Below are 22,159 nucleotides of genomic sequence, written 5' to 3' on the forward strand. Positions count from 1 at the left end.
TACAAACCATCAAGAGAAGGTTGGGAGTAATGTTACTCGATGAAAATGTAACGTCGGTAAAATTGTGCTTGAGTACGATACTTCGCGACCTTCGTTGGAGCAAACAGAAGACAATTCAAATGTCGCCATTTGAAGCGCATTTTGGGCGATTGCCAAAAACAGAACAGCCTTGGTAGATTGTAATAGAGGTGACCAGTCATCACAATTGAATACCCAAAGTGAAATCCCCCAAATTATTGAAGTGGACTTAACAGCCGAAAGCCCTTCGGAAAGCCCAGAAGTCAGCTTAATTAAAAAGGAAAAGACATGTCACGCTTCCAGGAAAGGCAAATCAGATCAAAATAACATACGTACAGAAATCAGTCTGGACAACCTCAACAAACTATTTGATAGAAGCCTATTAGCGGAGCTGATATCAGAAGACGCCTGGATGGACAGGCTGCGGCGGGTCATTGAGAGGAACGATCGACACAGCTTCGAGCTGATGGGTCCATATACCAACCCTCTCTGGCACCAACTCTCAGTTGTGGACGACTGCATCCTGGTTGACAACAGATTATCTGTCCCGGAACAATTGCGTTTGGCAGTCCTAAAGAGAATTCACCGCGGTCACCCAGGCCAGGAAGCGATGCTAGATGTGTCAAGGTACCTGTGGTGGCCGCACATGCACAAGGATATCGTCAACCTTGCAGAGGAATGCAGAAGTTGCACCCGCTATGGTAAGAATGCAAAATACATCATACCAAAAAATGCTACGAAGCCTCTGCCGCTGCTCACGCAGCCCGGTCAAGAAATTCAATTAGACTATGCTGGCCCGCTTGAAGATTTCAAAGGAAAAAAATTTATCTGTTGGTAGCAATAGATAGGTATTCTAAATTTCCTTCAGTAAAAATCACTAAATCAACAGGGGGCAAGTCGTCAATAAAATTTCTTCGCTCATATATTGATATACATGGAATACCTGAATCAAATAGAACGGATCAATTTTCCGGGTTCAAGGGCAAAGCAATGAAAAAATTTTGCTCCGACAATAACATCGAACAAAAATTTTGTCCAGTTGGCGACCATCGCGGATGCGGCTTAGTAGAACGCACTATACAAACCATCAAGAGAATGTTGGGAGTAATGTTACTCGATGAAAATGTAACGTCGGTAAAATTGTGCTTGAGTACGATACTTCGCGACCTTCGTTGGAGCAAACAGAAGACAATTCAAATGTCGCCATTTGAAGCGCATTTTGGGCGATTGCCAAAAACAGAATTTAAAATTCTCAGTGATAGGTTCTTACAAAACTCTGATCGTTTAGATAAAGAACATCTGGAGCGCTCCGCCTTGACGGCTTCGCAACTCAAAAAGAGAATCGACCAATCTCGTGACAACTTAAAGATTGTCCGGAAGGGACAAAACACCTGAGATGTGAGTCCATTATTCAAAGAGCAAGTCGTCTCGGCAAAGGATCGAGAAAGAGCGCGGGCCCTAAAAGAGCTTCTGGAGGCCAATGCAAGATGGAACCAGACTCGACGTGATACTTCGGCCAACGACCTAAAGCGTACTGTGGATGAGACGAGTACCATTAATCCCGAGCTACGCAAAGAAATGCTATACTCGTGGGAGCGGGGGTTCGTTGAAGATAAACCGGAGGCCATTTCACAGCAACGTCAGTCGTCACCAATCCTGATACGAAAAGACGAGGGGAGGAAGAGCGGTAAGGCCCTCACAAAACCTCTGAAGGGAAGGGTCGTGGCCGAAACGCCTTCCACAATTAAGACGGCTGCAGGGTCCATTTACCAGAAAAGCGATATTGCGAAGGTTAAGGTTGCGGTGCACGATAAGGAGAAAAAAAACAATAGACGATCCCCATCGGGAGAAGAGCCTAAGAAAAAACAACAGAGGCAATCGAGGCGACAATCAGACGAACAAGATGAGGCTGAATTGAGTCAGTCGGATGAAGACTTATTGCTAGAACAGCCAGGTGCAGCTAAGGAAAAATTTCAGGATAGCCCAACGGTGATCACTTCAAAAGACACTCTACAAGGCGGTGGGCTGAATTTGGCGGTACGAAGAGCGAAGCCAAACTTGGCTGGACCATTCTCGAAATCAACTAAGGCTAAAGTGGGCCCAATCTCGACGAAAGACGCACAACAAGTCATATTACAGAATAAAAGTGCTGCGTTAGCAGCAGAAGTAAACGAACCGCAGGCGCCAGACCACGCATGTTCGTCGAACACTATCAAGAACAAGAAAGAAATTACACGCACTACATCTCCTGAAACAATCCTCGACACTTTCAATAGTAAGGACTTATCGGCGAATGACTGGAATCGATTAGCGGATCAAGTACTTGAACGAGGAGTTCAGCGCGCGGCGGCAGAGATACCGCATTCGAGAGAGGATGCGGGAGACGACGAGGAATTGATGAATCCTCCGGGGTTTTCTGACGAATCCGAACTTGAGGAAAAATCAGTGCGGAAAAGCGGGAGATCGAAAAAGGGACCATCCAGATACGGAAACCCGATTAAGCATTCGGTGAAATCAATCTCGTTCCAGAATAACTTATTAGACTTGAACCAAGCCGCGCTCGAAGCATATAGAATCAAGCTTGCAAATTTTAAACCCGGTGCTTCTAATTCGGTGGAGACAAAATTTGGTCTGCTGGAGAAACATCTATTTAGGAGAAAGTTTGGCAGCGAAGCTCTAGATATAACCCGTTCATGGAACGCCGAGTGGAGAATCCCGTTACAGTTGGAAGAGGAACATGAAGAGAGAGATGGAAAATGAATTATCTAATACACAAAGCCAAAACTTCTTAAACTGAGTTCTAAAACTCCTATTCATTATTATTTAAAATTTTAATAACATATTATAAAAATTTTCTTGATCGAGGGGGTATGTGGTACCGCAACTGCTACTGCCATTGCAGTAACTATGCAGTCCTCATATATTGGCCTTGATAGTGCTACTTACATCCTTACATCTGCCACTGCTATCGCAGTAATCAGATAGTCATCACATATTGACCTTGATAGTGCTATACATATTGTTATCTGTAAATTATATAATTCTATTATAAAAACCAAGGTCAAAGAATACGTGACCTTTTACAAATCCAAGAGAGTCAATCTCTCAGGCCTGTGGCTAAGAACACAGTCAGTAAGAAACTAACAACAGAAAAGAAACGGTTTCATTATGGTTAATTAAACTCTTCGAAACCACTTCAGTTTTCACTATACAACCTCAGAGGTATTGTTAGTTACCACACCTGGGATCGTTTTGACTTTTTTTGCAGAAGATAATTGATTTTGGGATGACTTTGTTTGCAATTTTCTTTAACTTTTAGATACTTTCATTTGCAATAATTTTGGTTGTAGGACACATAAATCAAATCTTGTAAAATTTGACTGATAAGAAATTATTTTCTAGAGCAAAATTATGATAAACTTTGCCAGGTCACATTTTTCCTCCGTCTAGACAACCGAAACATACAAAATGCACCCGTGTCGGCAAGCCTCTATATCCGACCCCGGGGTAAGGTAAAGGAAAAATGGAGGCTGAAGTTTTTGTTCAATCAATTTCGCCAGCAGTGCTACAAATGCTACAAACAAAAGAAAAAGTAGTCTCTTACGTCAGTGAGTTGGGGGCAGAAGTGAGAGTTGGAGACGGAATAGATGCTGCGATAACGTCTTGATTGTTCAAGCCAGTGACGTCACCACCACTGAATGACTCAACCACCAGTTCCAGTTCATCATTGTGATTGTTGATCAAAGTCTGCACGTCCTTCAGCGTCGGAATGTCATTCACATTCCTTCCATTGACCTTGAAAACAACTAGAATCAAGTGCACTTAAATTGAACTTTTGTCTTGTTGGTTTTGAAAGCTTGAACAAAACTAATTAGGTCCACTAAAAAAATGACATTTGTCTAAAACAGAAATTTTTCTCAATTTGAAAAAAAAACAATCAATTAAAGTTTAATTGAATGCTTGAAACTGAGAATATTCAATTGAAAAGAGTTTAATTATTAAACTCTTTTCAATTGAATATTTTCAGTTTCGGGAATTTTTGTGGACATAATCATAAGCTTACCCAGTTCAGGGTAATACGGTCCTTATTATTTCAATGAATGAGGACAATTGTACCTTGAGTAGGACGTCGTTGGGTTTCAACTGTCCTCCCCGACTGGCTGAACTGTTCTTCGGAATATAACGAATGAAATACCTCACGCCCACTCGAACTCCGAAATCTATTATCAGAAAACAGAGCTATTAAAAAAATTACAGCAATTCTGAACAGCGGCAGGAAAATAAGACGTCAAAGACTATTCATCCTCAAGTTAGTGGAGTCAGTCGCGGATCTAGGAAATTCTCGGGGGAGGGGGTGGATTTTAAAAAAAATGGAAATTTTTCTTGGTCTTTTTTTAGATCGACCAAATTGATTTCAAAAAAAACCGGCCAAAAAAAGCGTTTTTGGGCACTTTTTGGAAAATTTTGACCTAAAAGTTGCTAGTATTTTCAGTTCTAGGCAATTTTCGACGCGCGTTCCCCCTCAAAATAAGTATATTTTGGCGCCGAAGTTTTGCAGAACTTTGAGGCAGTTTTTAAAATTTGGCTGTTTTGTCTAAGTCTTCAACTTGCCTTCATCTTGATGCAACTTGGTCAGGGTTATTCTCTTGATCTGACTGGGTAAGTTGTTGGTCTGCTGGGCAACTACTGTCGAGAGATTCACATTGCCCCCCATTCGGTTATCCAATGTCGCAGTGGAGGGTGCAGGACGTCCGATTTCCTACAGAACAAAACCAGTTTTCTTAATCAAAAGGGATTCTTAGATAATAAATCATAATAAAATTGTTTCCAATGGTTGCCATTATAATAACAGGGTATAGATCGGGAGGGCGCCATTAGCGTACAAGAGTTTCGAAATCTAAAAATCGAAAAAGATAATGAGCCCCCCCCCCCCCCTTTATTAGGATCTTAACGTAGATCTTCAGATTGTTTTGATTATTTGCAAATAGCTAATTGTATAATTGGTCTTTTCTGGGGTTGGATATTCTCTACTAGGCTCTAAAGAGGAAAACAATTTGAGGTAAAAAGTTATTTTTAACAACTTTGTTGACAGGGCAGAGACGTTTTTTGTTTTTGGAAAATTTAGAGTTTGTTCGACTATTTTTATGCCAGCGATTTTCATTTTGAGCTTTCAGGTCTTCCGTAGTCCTATAATGATTTTCACACGTCGCTGTATCCTCAATCCTGCTTAGATCTCGGTGCTAAACTATTTTTACGACTTCACCCAATTTTTCGCAAATTAAAACGCTGATTGCTTTTAGTGGTGCTCAGAAAGAAACGTCATTCAGAAGACTTTTCGTGTTACCTTTAGGAAAAGTCATTACTGCGTGAACAAAATGTCTGCAGTTGTAGTGGAGATTTCTTTTTTTACCCCTTCGAATAATTGATGAGCGGTCACGGTGCATCAATTTTGATGGTTCTTTTGTCTTTTGTATTGGAAGGTCACGTATTGTTTAAAGTTGACAAGTTGCACCGTTTCTCATCAAAACAAAATACTTTTTTGTCAATACAGATCCGAGGGAAAAGACGTGACCAGATATCAATCAAGCGACAAAAATAAGGACTTGGGGAATTCTTTATGCCAGAAGGACACGATGCCGCACCAGTTCGAAAAACACTTTTAATCAATTTTGGTCCATCCAAATCAATGTACTTTTGGTCACTGAAATGAACTTTCAATCAATATAAGCCGATGTATCCTGAAATATTAGCGTCCTAAACTTGGAATTAAATCAATTTGGATGGACTTTGGTCAAACAATCCATCCAAACCTCAACAAAATTGATTCCAGACTGTTATCCGTACGGATATGAAAAAAAAATATCCTTCGAAATATTCAGATGCCTTAAAACAAGAACATGAAACTCTTTTACTATATTCAGCTAACCATCTGATGCTACTTACAATAACCAGTTGGTATAGATACTTAAATTTAAGTTAAAATGTACTTAAGTTTAAATGTACTTATTGAACTTAATCAAATATGTACTAGTTATTATGAGTTTCTGTCACTCACATTCTCTCGATGTCAAATCTGAAAACTATCAGACTGAACTTTAACAGAATGAATTTAAGTTGACTTAACTCTTCTTGTTTCTTGAGCAAAAATTCCTTGCCTCTACTCAGTCTTACACTACGTAGCGAACCGTGGGTCTAACATGGCGCAGCCAGCAGCTACCAAAACCCACTGCAAATTGCTCCGTTCTGGCAAAAAGCCTCAGCGGAATCACCAATCGAGTGAGAGCCGCAGAATCAACAACTATTCTTTGCCATCATAGCTAAGGATGAAACACATCTACAGAAACTAATGCAAGGTCCACCACCTATCCCGAAGCCACAAAAACCAGGATACTAACTATCAATTGAGGGGAAAACTACTACACCAATGCGAGATAGCATCCTGAGAACCCATGAAAAGCGAGTAATATGGGAGAATCAATGCGCCCACTTGGACAACCTCGGAGCAACAGTCGACGGTATCCCTTGGGAGGAGGCAGACATCAAATGCTGAAGATATATATATATATATATATATATATATATATATATATATATATATATATATATATATCTCTGTTTGGGCTCAGAAGGACAACGACAACTAACACAATCTTACCCGGATTTGAAAATCCAAGAAACCTCAACCAGAAACTTTTGCGAGATACTAAAAACTTTGTTCCTCAAAGAACGAAACGTTACCTTCGACAGGTACGAAGCCTTCACACGAAAACAGGGTAAAACCGAAACCCTCGAACAACCCCACTCTGGACAAACGAAACTCGTGGTGAAAGGAAACTTCAAATACCCCAACTACAACGACGTAAGATTGGAAACCGAATATGAACAGGACCTGTTTATCGCAAATATGTCGAACGACGAGGTTCAGAAAAACCTATCAGCAGAAACAAAAACGTCAGTACAAGCGTTCGAATTCACAATTAGGCTGAAAAAAAAGTAAAAGAACCAATTACTTATCGGTAAACAGGGCACACCCTGCAATAAGATAACGAACGTCAACGCAGAGCCAGTTGGTGTCATCCAAAAGCGAGGAAACACCAATTATCGCTACCCGCCACGAGGCGGACTAGGCAGACAACAGCAAAAACAACGAGGAAACCCCCTAAACAATCAACAGATCAAAAACAACATTGCTTTCAAAGTGGAAATCCCTTCGGGCCGGGACATCTACAACAATGCTTCGCAAAAGAAAAGATTCTACAACAATGCTTCGCCACCTCACACCAGGATCGGACCTTATCCACCCGGATGACTCGACAACAAAATCCATCTGATTTGAAGATAAGCCAGTTGGACATTTGGGGGAGGTAGACGTAAATGGTCATCTACTACGGGTAAGAGCAGGCTCCAAAAATCTCGTTTTCATTGCAGATACGGGTTCACCAACGTTCTTCATTAATAATAGAACAGTAACTCTTTTTCAGACAACGTTGAAGTCAGCCAATATAATGGTTTGTTACAATGGCTACAAAATCCCGTCATTTGGAAGAGTCAATGCACCCATCGAGTCAGGAGGCTGGACGATTAACACAGTCTCATTCACTGTGGTAGATGGCAAAGGTGCTAAGATTCTGGGGAGAAGCATACTGCCCTTAATTGGAGTACAGCTACATCTGCAGAAACCAGCTGGTAAGTCAGTAAACTTTATTTCGGTTGATACAAACAACTCCGATGCTACAATCACGAACTGGGTCAGTACTACATATCCAGGATTATGCACAAGAATAGGTTGATCTAAAAATCCTATGTTCCACACAAAATTTCTAAACGACTTCACAGCCCTTCAACAAAATGGTAGGAGAATCCCTATCCACACACAGGAAAAAGGAGAGAGAGAGAGAGAGAGAGAGAGAGAGAGATTAGATTCCTTATAGATCAAGGACCCATCGTTAAACTGGAAAAATGTATTGAAAAACAGTTCATAAGCCCAATTGTGATTACGGTCAAAAAAGACCAATCCGTTAACTTAGCGATGGATTGGAAACAAATTAATAGAATGATACAAAAAATAAGTATCAAAAGCCCTATATAGACGTATTACTTGATAGTGTGGCTCAATCAGCAGAAGAGGACGGCAAAAAGTAGGGCACCACCCTTTTTTCCCCAACCGATCTCAGATACGCCTATAGCCGACTGAAACTAGACAAATTTACAGGAAAACAATAGAATTTCAGTTTAATCCGCGGTCAAGCAACTCGAACTTATCAGTTTCAAACGGTCTTCTACGGCCTAACTAATATGCCTGCAGAATTTCAGAAAGCCGTAGACTTGACATTAAACAAGGAAAGGGATACATTTGCTTTCGTGGAGATAATTTGATTACATCTCACGGTAAAAAAGAAGAGCACATGGACAAACTAAAAAAGGTTAGATAAGTTAGACAGCGAAATTATGGCTATATCAATTGATAAAAGCAAATTCAATTTTAGCAAGTAGTATGGTTGGGCTACGTTATCAATGAATACGGCACCAATCCGATGCAAAGAAAAACAGAAGTAGTTTTGAAACAACGACATTCAAAAACTTTTAAGAAGCTCAAAAGTTTCATGCGCTTAATCCATCATTTGAACAAACGTATCCCCAACCTTGATCAATTATGTACACCACTACGCCCATTGCTGTCCACCACGGATAAATACCACTTTACATGGGAACCCACTCATGAAAAAGCGTTCAAAAACATTCTCGAGGCGGTTCATAATCTTACAGAAACACGTCAATGGTGGCTTGCGACGCGAGTCGTGACGGGATCGGTTGTGCCTTAGAACCAGAGATCCCGGACGGTTGGGCAACGATTGCTTATGCATCGCGCGTTCTAATTACATGCGAAAACAAAATACTCAGTAAATTAATTAGAACAGCTCACAAGATGGATAGATCGCCTAATACAATTCGACTTCGATATCAAACAATTATCAGGTCGTAAAATGGGCGTAATTGACTATATATCACGCCATGCAGTGGAAAAACCCAAATTCCAGCCTACTAGGACAAAAATTTCTTGGTAGCACTAATCGACGACTTTCTAGCATGTCTATAATTTCAAGATAACACATTTGCAAATATTGCTATGACCTCTAATCCGAACGGATTTCCAAGCACGCAAGCGCTCAACCGGAATGCGAACGATAACGCTCCAGTTTCGTTTGCAACGCAAACAACATTCACTGTGAAAAAGTAATAGACAAAATCGAGTTGTGCTTAGTTTGATGCAAATTCAGTTTTAAAACAAGACGACAATTATATACAGGATTGTCATTACCCCCCTTTAAACGCATCATGCGAAAATGCCACAGTAGCAGACAAACATTTATATCGTTTCATCCATCAAACATTGCATCGCTTGACAGCTTACGTCAACCGCCTCCCAATGAGCTTAAACTGAAGAACACAATTCACCATGTTATCCAGTCTGAAGAGAGCCTAACGTTCAGAAGAGTTGAGAATGAGAAAACGGTTATCATGTGTCAAACGATTGAGAAGCAAAACTTTCAACAAGAACAACGCCAAATCACCCACTGCAAACAATCACCACTGAAAAGGAAGACGTATTCATGTATCGAAAGAACTCAGAAAGGTATTCGACAGCAATTTCATTGCAGCCGCAACGAAAAGAGACTGCAACTTACAGCCACTCCTTAACATGGTGCGGACATAGTATTGGGACACACTCAAATCCTGCTATGGCCCCAATTTCTAAAATTTGATAACTCAAATGTCGGTGAGAGATAACATACTGTTGTACGACGACAGGGTGTTCATTCCAAATTAACTACGTCCGATCTTTGTGGACCCGTTGCATCTAACATATTCTGGCCAAGCCGGGTTGCTAGAATCCAAAAAATACTCTGGGTACCCATATCTCCATCGGCGCATTGTAGCAATCGCCCAAAATTGCAAAGAGAGCCGCCAAAAAGATAAAAATCTCAACGTCATATCGATTAAAAAAAAAACATTTCACGGCGTTAGACGCTGTAGTGAAACCGGAACCTATCAAAACAATCCAACTGGAGTTCGTCGAACCGCTCCAAGATGAAAACAAAAAAGGCGTACAAACTTGTAGGGGTCGATAGATTCTCTAAATATCCCGTCGCCAAAACTAGTAACTAATTACAAAGCGCACACGATCATTCGGTTTATGCAAATACATTTTGTTAATCACGGGGTCCCAAGAAGCATTCTTCGTGATCAAGCACAAGGGTTCAGAGCAAAAAAAATATGACAAAGTGCAAAAACGATAATATCAAATTAATCTCTGCACCCATAGACGATCATCGCTCTATGGGCATAGTTGAACGACTGGTATGGACGCTAAAAACTTGCGACTTTCAATCAGTAAATTAAATACCTAAAACAAACCTTATAAATTGGCATCCGATGTGGCCGAAATCAAAAAGACTCTAAAAAGAACAAAAAAAGCCACCACATAAATTACGCCATATAAAGCCCACTTTGGGAGAAACCAAACACGCCGTTTAGCAACGTTGCCACAACACCTAAATTGACTAATTTATCTTAGGAAAACACAAAACTCTCCCGGTCAGACCAAAGATTCCTAACCAAGCCCGCCTTGCCGGCAGAAGCTATATGGGACAGAGAGAAATATAGTGAAGAAGAGTTGGACTTGGTCTACCGCCAACATCAACATCTACCAAAACCGACATTTAAACCACCACAGACGCACAACCAACCAATAAACCGACTATGCAAGACCCAGGGAAAACCATAAACGGCAGCACAATCGCCACAACCAACCAGCGCAGGCAACTGCGACACTAGTGACGACGATTGTTATTGGCAACTTATGGAGAAAGTCTCAGGTGCGCACTTATCTTTATCTAACAAACCAATTGATGTGATAAATGCAAAACGAGCATTCCTCAAGAAAAAAAACGACTTATCGCTTTTAAAAACCAGAAAACCGATACGCACTCTGACAAACCAATGAAAGTAAAAAAATTGAAAGGGAACCAAATATGTTATTAAAAGACTGCTTTTTTGGCCCACTACATACAATCGACGCAAAACTTGGACAAAACACCGAACAAGTGGCCTGGAAAAATGGTACAATTGCAAGGAAAACTGAAAAAAAGGTTTTTGTTTTAGTGGAATTGAAAATCATAGAAAATACCGCAATAATTAATTACTCACGTCATACAGCATGGATTCGTAAGGACGTCAAACAGACAAGAAGAAATAGATACGATGGTCTAGCTTTCATACCGGACCCAAGGGTTTTGTCTTAAGGGTTTTGTCGTATATAAGCATTTACCTAGAGTGAAACCCCGAGTTTCAGTCGCAAAGGAAAAGCCTCAAGTAGAACGGGAACAAATCAAACAGAGAATTTCCATGAATCAGCGAAAACCCAACTAGCAAAAGGAAAAACTGCCAGCCGAAAAAGACCCCAACCGAAGAACATTGAGCAAATCATTTCACAATCCCTGAGCAGACGAGTCCCATGACTTCAAAAACTATTCAAGACAGTCATTGCAAAGTCAAAAAAGGCGACAAAGAAGGACGAAACATAACAAACAAAACCTCATGCGAAAAAGTTTGACTGCGACACCTCAATTTCTTAATCGTCCGACTCAGACCATATCCGAAAAACGCCATCGCCACAAAAGCCAGCCGCTAAGAGAATTGACACTAAGCGCACCCAGGACGACTTTGAACACGACTGCCGCCGCTCCACCAGGGCCCGAACAAGTACTATAGCCGGAAAAGTCGGCAATTCAATATCCATCAGCAAGGTTGATGAGCAAAACAAGATCACTAAAAACGTGGTCTGCCAAGTCCAGATAGTGCCGGCAAAAATTCCGGCTACCTTAAGGGAGGAACCAGAAACACAATTCGCCACAGGGGACGATCCCAACACGGAATTTATTTCAATATCATCATCAATAGAATGCACAGAAATCCAAATGGATACGCTAACACCGGAACACGTTAATGCAGGGAACAAAGAAAGGAGCAACAAGTCGTCAAAAAGAGGCACACTAAGGCCCACAAACGAGTTGACACTGACTCAGGGCCCCCTCATGCAATCAAACAGAACAACTAGCTCAAGATACGTCCTAGAACGGCCACCAAAAGCAACCACACCTGACGCAGCATTCTTAAACAACTTCGACACGGCAATGAGTATCCTCCAATCGCTATCGCCCACCAAGACTTCCAAAGGGAACGAGAAGTCATCGAATCACAGAAAAAAATCATCTTCTTCTAAAGCAGATGACAAGAAAAACTACAACAACCAATAGTGATTCGAACAAAAGAAAATTTATGAGAATGTTTTGAAAGGGGGAATTTTATCCGTACGGATATGAGAGGATTATCCTTTGGAATAATCAGATGCCCTAAAACAAGAACATGAAACTATCTCACTATATTGAGATAACTATCCGATGCTACTTACAATAACCAGTTGGTATAGATAATTAGAAACTATATTACTATTTTAAGATAACCATCTGATTACAATAATCAGCTGGTATAGATACTTAAAGTTTAGAAGTCTGATATAAATTCGTACTTACTTAACTTAATCAAATTTGCACTAATTATTATGAATTTTTGTCACTCACATGCTTTCGAGGTCAGATCCGAAAATCATCAGATCGACTTTTAACAGAATGAACTTAAGCTGATTTAACTCTTCTTATTACTTAAGCAAAAATTCCTTATATCTACTTAGTCTTAGGCTACGTACCGAACTGTGGGTCTAACACAGAACATCCGAATGAATGCAGTTAAAAACAACTTGTACTCGTTTTAAAAGGATCATAAGCTTTGATTTTTATGAATAAAAAAATGTTTCAACGTTGCTAGATAAGGATTATGTCACTTAGTACGTGACCCGGATTGACCAAAAATGCTAGCCATACAAGTTTCATATATGGAAAACTGCTAATCATACGCTTTTCATGTAATTCCATAAGTACAGAAAAGTGCATGAAAAGTCTATGATTAGAGGTCAACCCGGAGACATTGCAGGTGGGAGAAGAATTAAGAAAAAAGATGACAAAACTGATCGTATTTGGTCAAACTAAAAATGAACTGTCGTGAAAAACATTTTTTGAGTTCTCAAAGTGCCCATAGCTTATGGCGACATTAAACTTTTCTTTGAAAAATTAAAAGTTTGATTGGCATTTCATTTTATGAACATTTTAAAACAACAAACATGGAAAAAAAACCGCTCAAAAAAGATTTTCAACTGAAACTATAAAATGATTTTCAGCTAAAAATTTAAAAAAAAACTATTTTGTAAATCAGATTTAGGGACCAAAATAGCCTGATGTAATCGAATATAATCCAAATTGAGCATATTTTTTTGCGTAAGTTTTGCATTAAAACCGCATGAAATGCCATTTCTCAATTAATTTAAAGCAAGGAAATGCTCAAAATGAAAAAGAAGGATTGTTTTCGTCTTATTGTTCACTGATTTTCTCTTGTTACTAACCTTACTTCGCAAATTAAAAAGATTTCAGCAGAAAGTGATTTAAATTTCATTTAAACTCAAAAAATTTTGACTCAGTTTTTTCTCAAAATCTCCTATCAGTTTGATTTGAGCTGCAGAAATGTTGATATAAATTGATTTTAACTGCTTTGAAATAAACTCAATTCCATGTTTTTTGTCTCTTTTTTAAGCAAAATCAATTTTACTCAATTTGTGTCAGTTCGGGCAAAAAGGTAATCATAATTTAGGTTTAAAAATTTTCAAAAATTGATTGGCTGCGAATTGTTGTGTTTTTTGTTCGCAAGAATAGGTTTCGCAGAGTACGGTCTGTGTCCAATAAATACAAATATGATACGTTTGACGGCTGAACTATTCACAGATGAAACTTTTTATATTCCTTTTGAAATTTTTTTCAGTGTGAAAAATGAAACACTATTAACAATGTATGGTTTATCTTTTTTAGATGGCAGAGCATTCTACTCCAGCTAAAGGTCACTCGCAAAACAGCTGTAAAAGCTTCAACTTGCCGAAATTAGACAATGTATGAAGTATAATATTATTGAATTAAACAGCTCAGCATTTCCGCAAATCATTCCATAGAGTTTGACCGGTTATTTGTTGCGCAATGCTAAGTCAATTTGTTTCAATTTAATTTTAATTTTTAAAAACTGAGCTATCGCTTTGAAGCTACTCTTTTTTTTGCTAGTCTCGCCAAATATAGAAAGAGGATTTAGCGGTAGGGGGATGGTTATTAGCAAACAACTGATTGCGCCAAGCTATCACGGAAAATTATAAAGTGAGTTAAATTTTGAAGCATCGCAGTGAAAACCGTTGAAGCTCAATATAAATTGGTTTGCTTTAATGTATGGGCTACCGTAATTTGATTTAAAAAATTTGTGCAAAAATCAGTTTGAATCGGATAAAATTTTTGATTTGATAGTACGGGTACAAACATTTTTTCAGTCGCTAGCGGACTAAATGGCCCAGAATAAATCCTACAGGACAAAATCTCAGCGCATAAAATCGCCCCGGACTAAACACCATACGACCAAAACCCCCTAGAACAAAAACCCCCAGTTTTTAGTTTAAGAACCCCCATATTAGAACTCAACACAAATGCGACACTAAAAGTGAAACTAAATGATGAAAGATAATTAACAGAAAAAATAGATAGCATAAAGACTAACAAGGTTGCTCGTATCAGGACGAAGCCCTGAATGTTCTGACTGCCTTTTAAGGTTTATGGAGCAGCAGTATTAACGTAAAACAATTGAATGAAATAAAATAAAATGAAATTTTTTTTTCTAAAAGTTGAAATTTTTTTTGAAAATCATCCACCCACACGCCATTTAAAGTACAAAAAGATAGATTCTATTCCTTGTAACGAATCAATTACGGCAAATAAGCTTCGTTCGACCAATTTGGAACAATTTATAAGACGGATTAAATCTCCCCTTATTTGCGCGTTAATAGCGCGAATAATAGCGCGAATAATAGCGCGAATATCGCGCGTTAATTGTCCCAAATTGGTCAAAATGGCCAAAATGGCAATCATTAAAGCCTCATAACTTTACAAAAAATGATCACAGGTGAAATATTTTTTCAAATTTAAGCTCAAGACAACAATACCTTTTGAAAAGGCTAGTTGAAAAGTCGAAATTTGTCTGAAGAAAAAAAACCAACCCCGAGCACAAATATTCCGTTACTTTCGTATCGAAAGTTGGAACAAAAAGTGATGAACATTCTTTTCCATTCGTTTGTCTTCCTGACTGTGGCTTAATATTTTTTGCAATCAGAGCTTCTTCTTTCTTTTATCATTTTTATAGAAAATCAACTGAAAGCTGGAACCTTAAAGTTGTTGAAAAATCACATAAAAATGATAGAAGTAACTTACACATCCACGTACATAGAAATCAAGTTGTATACATAAAATGATTCTAGTTTTGTACTGATTTCATTTTCCAATGACTTCCACTCCTACTTGCAATGTATGTGTAAGTGGAAGTTATTTGAAAATGAAATCTATAAAGAAGACTGCTCGAATCAGGACGAAGCTCTGAATGTTCCGACTGCCTTTTAAGGTCTATGGAGCAGAAACAAGTTGAAAAATTTAAATGTAATAAAATAAAATAATTTTTTTTAAAGTTGAAAGTTTTAGTGAAAACCTCCCCCCATCCGCCATATTAAGTAACACAGTGATAAATTTTGCGCCTATTAACAAATCAATTATGGCATATAATCTTCCTTGAACCAATTTGGAACAACTTCTAAGACGGATTAAATCTCTCTTACACGTTAATAGCGCGAAATATATCGCGCGTTAATTGTCTCAAAATGGCCAAAATGGCAATTTGTAAACCTCCATAAATTTACAAAAAATGATCACAGGTAAAATATCTGTTCAAATTTAAATTAAGACAACAATAGCATTCAAATGATGTAAAAAAATTGCTAGTCAAAAATTTGTCTGAGAAAAAACCACCCCGAGCACAAATATTCCGTTATTTTCGTTATAAAAGTCGGAACAAAAACAAACACATTTTATGTATACAAATTATTTTCCAGCGCATTTAATTTAAAAAACGTGTTGTCCCAAGGGAATTTTATCCTACGGCAGATTTTATTCTAGGGGATTTTATCTAGGGGTATGCGTCCTGGGGTATTATATCCTGAGTGATTTAGTCCTAAGCCCAGAAAGAAAAAGTAAAAAACGAGGCTTATAATAAATGTTACGACTTTCAAAGAACATGACGGAGTATTTGTGGTGGTTGTTGTTTTTTTTTGTCTTCCGACAATTTTGAATTTTTAACGAGATTCAACTCAATTCAGTAAGAGTATGTGATAGCAAGGGCGGATCTAGAACTTTCTGATTTTCAAAAAAATATTTGAAAATTTTGACAACCTTTTTTTTAGGTCGAGCAAATTGATTTTCCGAGCACTCCTAAAGCACTAAAAAGACGCTGTTTTGGTCAATTTTGCCACGCTTTGCCACGCAATTTTGATGTCTCGCTTTTGAATACTGAATTTTAGTTGGCTAATAAGACTTTGTGTTATCCGGGCCAATGTCGTGAGGGAATTTGGGGTACTTACGAAAACGGCCTCATCCATGACGAAAGAGAGATAGTTGTGATAATCTGCCTGAGTCACTCTCCGCATCGATGAGTCATTCACTCGCAGCACTACATCATGCACACTGAAACACAAAAACAATATCAAACACCATTTTCAGTTTCATATACCGACTCAAATCATCAAATCAAGATTTGCCTTTTTTGATCACTTTTTCAGCTCAAGAGCTTTTGTTTTTCTTTTTTGAGAAAAACGAACTAAAACACAAAGTCTTTAAGTTGAATCAAAACAGTTGAATTTAAATATCCAATCAAAAGTTGTTATACATTCGTCTCAATGTTTGCTTGAATAATTATTGTTGATGTTAAATTTTCGAGAAATCTCGAGTGGATCGCAAAATTTGACATCAAAAAGCGTAGTTTATCTTGTTTTCCCTCTCCCTCGCACAAATGTCCCATCTGGCTCACAAAAAAGTCAATGAGGTGAAATACGCTTGAGTGAATATTGATATATTTGATGTATATTTGATGTAACTTGCATTGCTGGATCGGCGACGACTAGTAGCAAGCGACGTTTCGTAACAAGCACAAAATTGAAACTTATTTTAAGACGTATATTCTCACCGTAATACGCCGACAGCAGCTCCTCTCGGTATGACGTCAGATACCACTATGCTGGGGTCTCCATTGGAGGGTTTCGGATTGTCAATTCCCCCCACCACGTGGAACCCAAATGAGTTGTTTCTCTGCAAACACACAAAAATTCTCTTGCTAAAATGAGAAATTTCAAATCATAATGTCTTCTTTTTGTTTTTTTTTGCCAAGTACTGTGCTTCTCTGTAACCAATTGACCATTAAGTAAATTTTGACAATTTAGAGAACTCAAGGTCCCACATATGACGACCGATGTGGCTTAAAAAAATTTTGAATTGATATTATCCAAGATTGAATACATGTGGAAGTTGCGTGGTGTTAATGAACTTAACCTTTCTGATTTTGACAGTGAACACTTGTTGGAACTGTCTGTCTCTGAGGAGACTGTTGGGACTGGGGTCCACCTGCTTCTTCTGGGGAGGAAGACCACTGGACATCCCTTGGTCAGCCAATCTCTGCATTACACACAAACAAACAAATATATACAAACATACAGAAATAGCAGAAAGAGCTTCCAAAGTAAGCCTTTAGAATGAGAATGTGAGAACTCGCTAAATGAATATCCTTCAGTAGCGGATTCAGTAGCTAGAGGGGGCTTCGACTCCCTCACCACGCAAAGAATCCCCTTTTGGTACTGGATTACGACATGTTTTGGCCCAATGACCCTAAAACATTCTAAAATATTCTAGTTTTGAAGGGGAGGGAGCGAGTACTCTCGATTACTAAGTTTACAAAATTGCTTTTAACGGCGTGGTAAGACTGATCAATGAACCAGGCACAAACTTACAACTTAACAAAAGCTTTTTTGTGATTACTTTAAAAAAAACAAATTTACCAAAACAGCAGAAAAACGGTCTTTTATGGCTTTCTTAGGAGCTGAATTTATTTGAGTTCAACCACAAAAACAATCAGAATTAAGGAAGGAACGTCAATCAATTTTGCTTGTGTTCGATAACTAGTTAAATTATGAGATCGTAGACTAACAGCTCAAAGTGTATCTTAAAAATCTTTCAGTTAATATTTTGTTCGATAATGTATTTTTTGAAAACCTATTTTAGTAAGTAAGTGAATTAAAATTCGTACTTTTAAGGTAAAGAGTTTAAATGTAGCTGATATATTGGTAATGAAATTTCTTTATGATTTTTGTTCCGACTTTCGATACGAAAGTAACGGAATATTTATGCTCGGGGTGGTTTTTTTTTTTCTTCAGACAAATTTCGACTTTTTAACTAGCCATTTTTGACGAAATTGTTTTTAGATCATTCAAAAGTATTGTTGTCCTGAGCTTAAATTTGAAAAGATATTTCACATGTGATCCTTTTTCGTAAAGTTATGAGGGTTTAAAGATTGCCATTTTGGCCATTTTGACCAATTTGGGACAATTAACGCGAAATTTAGTTCGCGCTATTAACAAGTAAGCGAGATTTAATCCGTCTTATAAATCGTTCCAAATTGGTTGAACGAAGCTTATTTGCCATAATTGGTTTTTTACAAGGAACGAAATTTATGTTTTTGTACTTTATATGGCGTGTGGGGGGATGGTTTTTATAAAAAAATTTCAAATTTTAGAAAAAAAATTTTCATTTTATTTTATTTCATTTAATTTTTTGAAGTATTACTGCTGCTCAATAAACCTTAAAGGGCAGTCGCAACATTCAGAGTTTTTTTCTGATACGAGCAGTCTTGTCTTTGTTTTCGAAATATTCGTTAGTATCATGGGTAGCACCTTGTTTCGTGTGATCCAATGATTAATTTTGTTTTTCATCTGTCTACATTGTTTGTATCCTTTGTATTACTAAAAATTTTTGCTCTTTTAAGGGGATAAGAAATAGGTTGCAAGACCTGATACCATCCTACCATTTGTTTCATATTATGTAAACGAAAAAATGCTATTGTTCGTTGTTCTCGAATCAAGTGGAAATTTATAATTTTTCAAAGCCAAGTAAGAATTTTGAAGGAAAAGTTACGCTTCATGCAAACATTTATCAGTCTAGAACAGTAGTGCCACTAAGTAGAACACCAACTTCAGATGTGACGTTTCCGTAAACGACTCAAACTGTAACACTTACCATTTGATATTGACTAATATCAAAGCTTACAGTTTATCCGATTTCTTTCTGTCAAAAACTATTCCAGATCAAATATAGAGCGTTTGAAGCCTTGAGTAATCCCTGGAATCATGATTTCAATTTTCTAAGCCGTTATTTAGCTGGTCTGAAATAAAGGTGTGCGCTCAATTTAAAAAAAAATTCTCCTGCAACCATTTTTTCTAGTTATTAGATATTTATGTATTTCGTCTTATTGAAGTGTACGCGGCAAATAAAGTAATCCGAAATCGAATTGAGCAAGATTTTGGACCTATTAAAAGCGTCCCCAGGCGGAGAATGTAGCATTTTGTACCTAAATACAGTGCTGATTTAATTTAACCGGACTAAACGCGTTAAACTTGAAATTTAAAACGCGTTTTTCTCAAATTGGATTGAGTTTAGGTGAAAACTTATGAAGACAAATTTCGCTTAAAATTTTAGCAGAATTAATATGGTGTAATTTGTTTTGCAAAATTTGGGCCCGAAATTTTAACCCAAAAATGGGTCATTTTGGCTTTTCTTAGTTAATCAAAAATTACACCGAAAATACCCAGTCAATAACAGACATAATTATATCAAAGTGAGCCCCTTACGCAGCCCAACAAATTGTAAGAAAGATATAATCTCCAAAATATTGTATAATTCAATTTATTTTTGTTTGATAGACAAAAAAGGTCGTTTTTACTATATAAAATACCAATTTTTTATTTAAAAACAATTTTTAAACAATTTGCAATTTTTTTGGAGAAAATACCTTTCATAGAGTTTGTTGGGCTGCGTAAGGGGCTCACTTTGATATAATTATGTCTGTGATCGACTGCGTATTTTCGGCGTAATTTTTGATTAACTAAAAAAGCCAAAATGACCCATTTTTTGGGTAAAATTTCGGGCCCGAATTTAGCAAAACAAATTACACCATATTAATTCTGCTAAAATTTTAAGCAAGTTGTGTCCTCATAAATTTTCACCTAAGTTTAAACCAATTTGAGAAAAACGGATTTTAATTTTCAAGTTCAACGCGTTTTGTCCGGTTAATTTAAATCAGCACTGTAGCCCGGAGGAAATAAAATGAACGAAGCGAGATAAAACAATAAAAAAAACTTCAATTTATCAATTTTAAACTAAATCTTTTTAATTGCATCCTGATACGAGTAGTCCTGTCAATGTTTATAATGTGCGTACTATTCTAAGTGTCATATAAATTTTGTTAAGCAGGGTGCGTAAAATAGTTGCAATGAAAATGTACAATGAAATATGCTGTTGAAAAAACTCTTGAACTCGAATTATACAGCAAATCAAGACTGCTCGTATATTAGGGCAAAACCCTGAATGTTCTGTTCCGACTGTCCCTTAACTCGTATCAAATAGTTTTTGTGAAGAGAAAAGATAGAAAACCTGTAAACTTGGGACAAAATCGAATTGTAATTTTTTGAGTCGTACGAAATTAATATGACCAATTAGCTAGCCTCAATTCAATTTGGAAGGATTTTGTTGTGCGGGATGTTTTGCCACGCAGAAACAATTCGCGTTACGCTCTCAGAGTTATGTAAAACTTTTTAAAGCGCGCACAGTTTAGTCTAGAACATGGCCAATTTGGAATTTTCAAACCTCCAGAACTTTACAAAAAACTATCGGATGTGAAAAATTTTTTAAAAAATTTGGACTCAAGAAATCATTATCTTTAATGAGATATAGAAACTTTTTGTTGAAAACTATTATTTCGATTGAAGAAAGTTGACTGACTATTTGAAAAAACACACCGAGTATAAATATTCCGTTTTTTTTTTCAAAGTCCGAACAAAAAGAGGCGAAATATGAAATTAGTAGTCTTCATTTGTGTTAAAACCCAATGTATACTTTATACATCAAAAAAAAGCTTTATTTTTTCGAGAATTCCTTTTAAACAAAATTAATTTTTCTTAACAAAGTTAACTAGCTCGATATTTAATTTTTTGAGAGCTTAGAGAATACGAAGCGAAGTTTCCAAGAAACAAACAAGTGGCGGGGTAACGCAGGGTTGATTTCTGGGTCCTTATTTCTACATAATCTAGTACGACCAACCAAGTGCAGGTGAAAACACTGCTGGTGATTTTCTTCGCAGACGACACAAGTTTAAAGTGCAAAAACTGAAATAGGTTTGAATAATTAATTTGTTGACCGAATTTTGACAAAGTTGCAAAAAAAGTTTGAATAAAACTGTGCAACCGATAGTAGGAAAAGCGTCCAACTTTGTTCACAAATTTGTCATCAATCATAAAAGCGTTCAAATTTATCAGCGACCGTAATAGGTTATTTGGGATTGTTTTCAAACCCCTGTTGTTGGACTTAGTTGTAATAAAAATTCATCTGATAAACTGAACTTCAAGGTACAGAAAAAAGTTTCTAGGCTCATTAAACCTTGCAAACGCATCAACTTATAGAAAGATTTTTTTTTTATAAAAACAGAATTTTATCTGTTTATGAGTTTTACATTAACGACTAACTAAAAACAGAGCTGAGCCGATTTATAAAAAAGTTTTGGGAACTTATTTAATTGATTTTTCGATTTTAAAAATCTGTACTTAGAGAAGATCAAATAAAAGGATGACTTCTATCCATCTTTAAAGAAGAAGGAAAAATGTTTCATGCCTCCCAGGGTTATAAAACTGTATAATAACCAACTGATATTTTTTTCTTAATATTCATTTTAATCGTTGCATGAACTCAGAGTTGCAGCACACGATTAGGATTTTCTTACATTGTAAAAATTTCAGAATTGTCCGTTAAATTCTAGATTTACAAAAGCACCCATGGCGCAGAAAATGTGCATCTGGTACTAT

General features: G+C 37.3%; 1 protein-coding gene across 1 annotated transcript in view; it reads right to left on the minus strand.

Moving 5' to 3' along the window:
* LOC134849682 (tight junction protein ZO-1-like) overlaps positions 1-22,159 on the minus strand; it is a gene marked incomplete in the record, with an annotated part of 70,737 nt that overhangs the window by 43,440 nt on the left and 5,138 nt on the right. The window contains 6 exon segments of the mRNA XM_063866533.1: positions 3,623-3,813; positions 4,135-4,238; positions 4,630-4,777; positions 16,622-16,724; positions 17,224-17,345; positions 17,586-17,708. Coding sequence (XP_063722603.1) covers positions 3,623-3,813; positions 4,135-4,238; positions 4,630-4,777; positions 16,622-16,724; positions 17,224-17,345; positions 17,586-17,708 — 791 coding nt within the window.

This window comes from Symsagittifera roscoffensis, chromosome 1 (assembly GCF_963678635.1).
Source record: "Symsagittifera roscoffensis chromosome 1, txSymRosc1.1, whole genome shotgun sequence".
Classification (NCBI taxonomy): domain Eukaryota; kingdom Metazoa; phylum Xenacoelomorpha; order Acoela; family Convolutidae; genus Symsagittifera; species Symsagittifera roscoffensis.